Source organism: Octopus bimaculoides, chromosome 4 (genome assembly GCF_001194135.2).
Source record: "Octopus bimaculoides isolate UCB-OBI-ISO-001 chromosome 4, ASM119413v2, whole genome shotgun sequence".
In the NCBI taxonomy this organism is placed as follows: Eukaryota; Metazoa; Mollusca; class Cephalopoda; order Octopoda; family Octopodidae; genus Octopus; species Octopus bimaculoides.
This window is the reverse complement of record NC_068984.1, coordinates 85,679,120-85,682,884: the sequence shown is the minus strand read 5'-3', so window position 1 is coordinate 85,682,884 and position 3,765 is coordinate 85,679,120. Positions and strand designations below refer to the sequence as shown.

The 3,765-nt window shown below is 34.8% G+C and overlaps 1 protein-coding gene across 1 annotated transcript in view; it reads right to left on the bottom strand.

Moving 5' to 3' along the window:
* LOC106879415 (neuroglian) overlaps nucleotides 1-3,765 on the bottom strand; it is a 142,010-nt gene that overhangs the window by 23,802 nt on the left and 114,443 nt on the right. The window contains exons 7-8 of the mRNA XM_014928971.2: nucleotides 3,101-3,232; nucleotides 1,521-1,623 (exon numbers count right to left, since the gene is read on the bottom strand). Of these exons, the coding sequence (XP_014784457.1) occupies nucleotides 1,521-1,623; nucleotides 3,101-3,232 (235 nt within the window). The remainder of the gene's footprint in view (nucleotides 1-1,520; nucleotides 1,624-3,100; nucleotides 3,233-3,765) is intronic.

Below are 3,765 nucleotides of genomic sequence, written 5' to 3'. Positions count from 1 at the left end.
ATTCCCGCCCCCATTTAGTTGGATGAGTAAATACAGGATGTCCCAGAATTAATGATGATTTGTGTGAAATTGGATGCAATTTTTTTAAAACTCACTGTTATTTGTGTTTATCATGTTTAATGTGTTAAAAGTGCATAAATTTTGAATTTTGTTTATAATTTTATTTTCATTCCTGTTGGACCCTTCTTATTTGTCCACAACAGCTCTTTTTTCAATTTGGCAGCAATCATTTTCTTTACCTCCATCCCTAAGATGGAGCAATCATTTAGCTGAGCTTAAAGAACACATTCAGTTAGCAGTACAGGAGTTAACTCCTGAAATGCTTCAAAATGTGTTTCAGAAGGCTAAGGAGAGATTTGAAGTATGCAGGGATACAGACATGTTGAAAATTTTCAATAAAAGTTTGACCTAAGATTTATACATCTATTTGTTTTGGTATTAAACATAAAATTCTGTCAGTTTTTTTTAAAAAATTTGTTCTATTTCATTGAAACAGTTAATTTTGGGACACTTTGTATGGTGTAACATTGTTAGTCGTGTTGCTCGAGTAAATATAAAAATCAAAGGTCTTCTTGCCGTAAACATCCCATCTTTTTGCTAAGCATATTGTATCAAAGAGTGTATCATCCAAAATGTATATCTCTTTTATAGGCATGGCTGTGTGGTTGAGAAGCTTGCTGTCCAATCATGTCACCTTGGGCTCAGTCCCACTGTGTGGCACGTTAGGCAATTTTCTTTCATTGCAGCTCTGTGCCAACCAAAGCCTAGTGTATTATATAATTGCCATTACTGTATTGACATATAAAAAAACACATACAACCCACTTATTATTGTCATATAATAAACAAACAGAAGTTTGTGTATGAAATTGATCTTTTTTCCACTTCAATTATTATATTTCTTATAAAATACACACATACAGGAAGAGTAACTCTCTCTATATAATAACACTTTGAATGTGGCTCCTGAGAAAGAGTAAAAGTAATTATCCGATCAACGACGGATATTACTGCTAGTTACTTATTGTTTGGAAATAAAAGTTTCAACTTTGAATCTATTCAGGAACTTAGCCATATTCAGAAACAAGATGCCTGAAGACAACTGGAGATGAAATGAATTGAAGTGCAGTGTCATCATCATCATCATCATTTAACATCCATTTTCCATGCTGGCATGGGTCGGACAGTTTGACTGAGGTCTGGAGAACCAGTGGCTCCACTAGGCGCCAATCTGATCTGGCAATGTTTCTATAGCTGGATGCCCTTCCTAACGCCAACCACTCCAAGAGTGTAGTGAGTACTTTTTATGTGTAGATATAAATATTGAGCATTTCACTTTTAACAATGTCTGGAAAATTAGTCTTCAAAGTATCAGATATTCTTATTGAAATATATTTAAAAAAATGTAGCTTGTAGCTTGTGTCAGATATTTTTATTGAAATATAAAAAAAAGGAAATATTAGGTGCTGTTCAACTGAATTTTAATTATTTTGCAAGAAAATCATAAGATGTAGTACTTACATGCCACCATACATACATTGAATTATGAACTTAGTACCAAACATGGCAATAGAACCAGAATTTGTACTGTACAACTTTTTGAGAGGAGCTTCATTTGGAAGAGCTACAAGTGATAAAGAAAAAGAAAATTTAAAAAACAAACAAACACAAACAAACAAACAAAAAAAAACTGGTGCTACCATCATCATTTTATGTCTAATTTTCCTTACCGATGTGCTTTATTTTTCACACAGAACAGAAAACCAGGCTACTTTGGTATTGTGCCTTACTGTGTGGAATGAGGGTGTCTCATTGTGCCACCATCACTAGAAAGGTTGTCTTATATGAGCAAGACTAACTAAAGGAGCCCCTCAAATCTATGTTAGTTGTATTGGGATTTGCCACTCTGCTAAACAAATAGCTTGTGATGCAGCTTGTAGAGATTAAGCTTGGCTAGCACAGTTCACTCTTGCAGGTTTTCTACAACTGGATGCCTTCTTTCACCAATGACTTTACAAAGTGTACTGGGAGCATTTTATCATGCCACTGATACTACAAAGATTGCTTCATTGCAAGGAGGATCAAAAAGAGTCTTTACCTGATATCAGTTCTTAAGAGTTACTGTCCTTCTAGACAGGTATCCTGAAATATGGCTGAAGTACTTTTGTCATTATTGTTACTTTGCGAGCATGGTTTACACAAGCATGTCACAGCATCTCAATACTAATCAGGATAATACTAACTATTCAGTAACATTAATATGATGTAACATTTCAAAACTATTTCACCTGTGAAAAGCATGAAAACCCCATCTTGCTGTGATCTGTTAAACCACACTAGATATAATACTGAATAAGTGAACTCATAAAAGGATAAGAGAGCTTCAATCAACATAACATGGAACTAAATTATTACCTACTTCAATATCACCAGATGGCCCTTCATTGGTGTCTTTTGCAAGGTTCACTATGCTCCAAACATGTGGACCAGATGTTCAATCTGAAGTTAATCTAATATCTTGTTGCACTGATTCCTAGCTATCTATGCATTGTGGTATCTTCAGCAGTATTTGAACCACAAAACTGTAGGCTCAGAACTGGTTACTGTTTTGATAGTGTGGAGTTGTATTAAGCAAAAGCACCTATTGTCTCTGCTCTATATCTACCCTGTTGCTAGCAGAAATTGTATGCTGGTGTGATTTACCTACTATATCTTCCAGGTAATGGAAAGTTTCAAGAAAATTGTTATTTGTCTTTTACCAATAGTAATGTTAAAAATCAATTGGGAACTGATATTGAACAGTGAAATTTGTATAGCTCATGTGTTGTACTGTAGTGGTACAATAGTGGCTGCAATGATGTAGTGATAAGTGTAATGGTATGATGATGAGATTGACGGCACGTTAGTGGCTTTAGTGGTGCAGTGGTGACTGTAGTGGTGTAGTGTTAGTGGGTGTAACTGGCAACAGAATGGATGATAGAGAGAGAGAAAGAAATTTAGAGAAAGACAAAGTCAATATTGAGGGATGAATCTTGCTTCATAAAAGTGGCATAGGACCCTACCTCACTTTCCCTAAAAGAAAGCACAAAGATCAAAATTACCATTTGAGAGAAGAGGGTTCACTGTTAAATTTGTCCATCCTCCAGCTTTTGTAGTGACCTGATTTGGATTGTAGTTATAACAGGTGTAGGAATTCAAATCACTTAACTGCACATAAGTAAATATTAAACTACCTGAAAAGAAAAGAACAAAAGAAAACAAGGAAATATAATTATTATTAATTAGCATCACACTGTATTTTTTTCCCACCTAACAAAAATTTGCTTTAATTTTAGAAATTTTGGCCATCCAAAATTTTTAATATTTTCTAGAGATGATCAGTCAACTACAAAGAGATAATTCTCACTACTTTTTTGTAAATAGTAGAATGGGCTTTAGAAAGCCATCTACCAAAAGATTTGTTTAGCTTCAGGTTAGTTTGCACTCTCTTATATACTCTTTTACTTGTTTCAGTCATTTGACTGTGGCCATGCTGGTGCACTGCCTTTAGTCGAGCAAATCGACCCCAGGACTTATTCTTTGTAAGCCTAGTACTTATTCTATCGGTCACTTTTGCCGAACCGCTAAGTTACGGGGACGTAAACGCACCAGCATCGGTTGTCAAGCGATGTTGGGGGAACAAACACTCACACACACACACATATATATATATATATATATATATATATTTATATGTATATAATAGGCTTCTTTCAGTTTCCGTCTA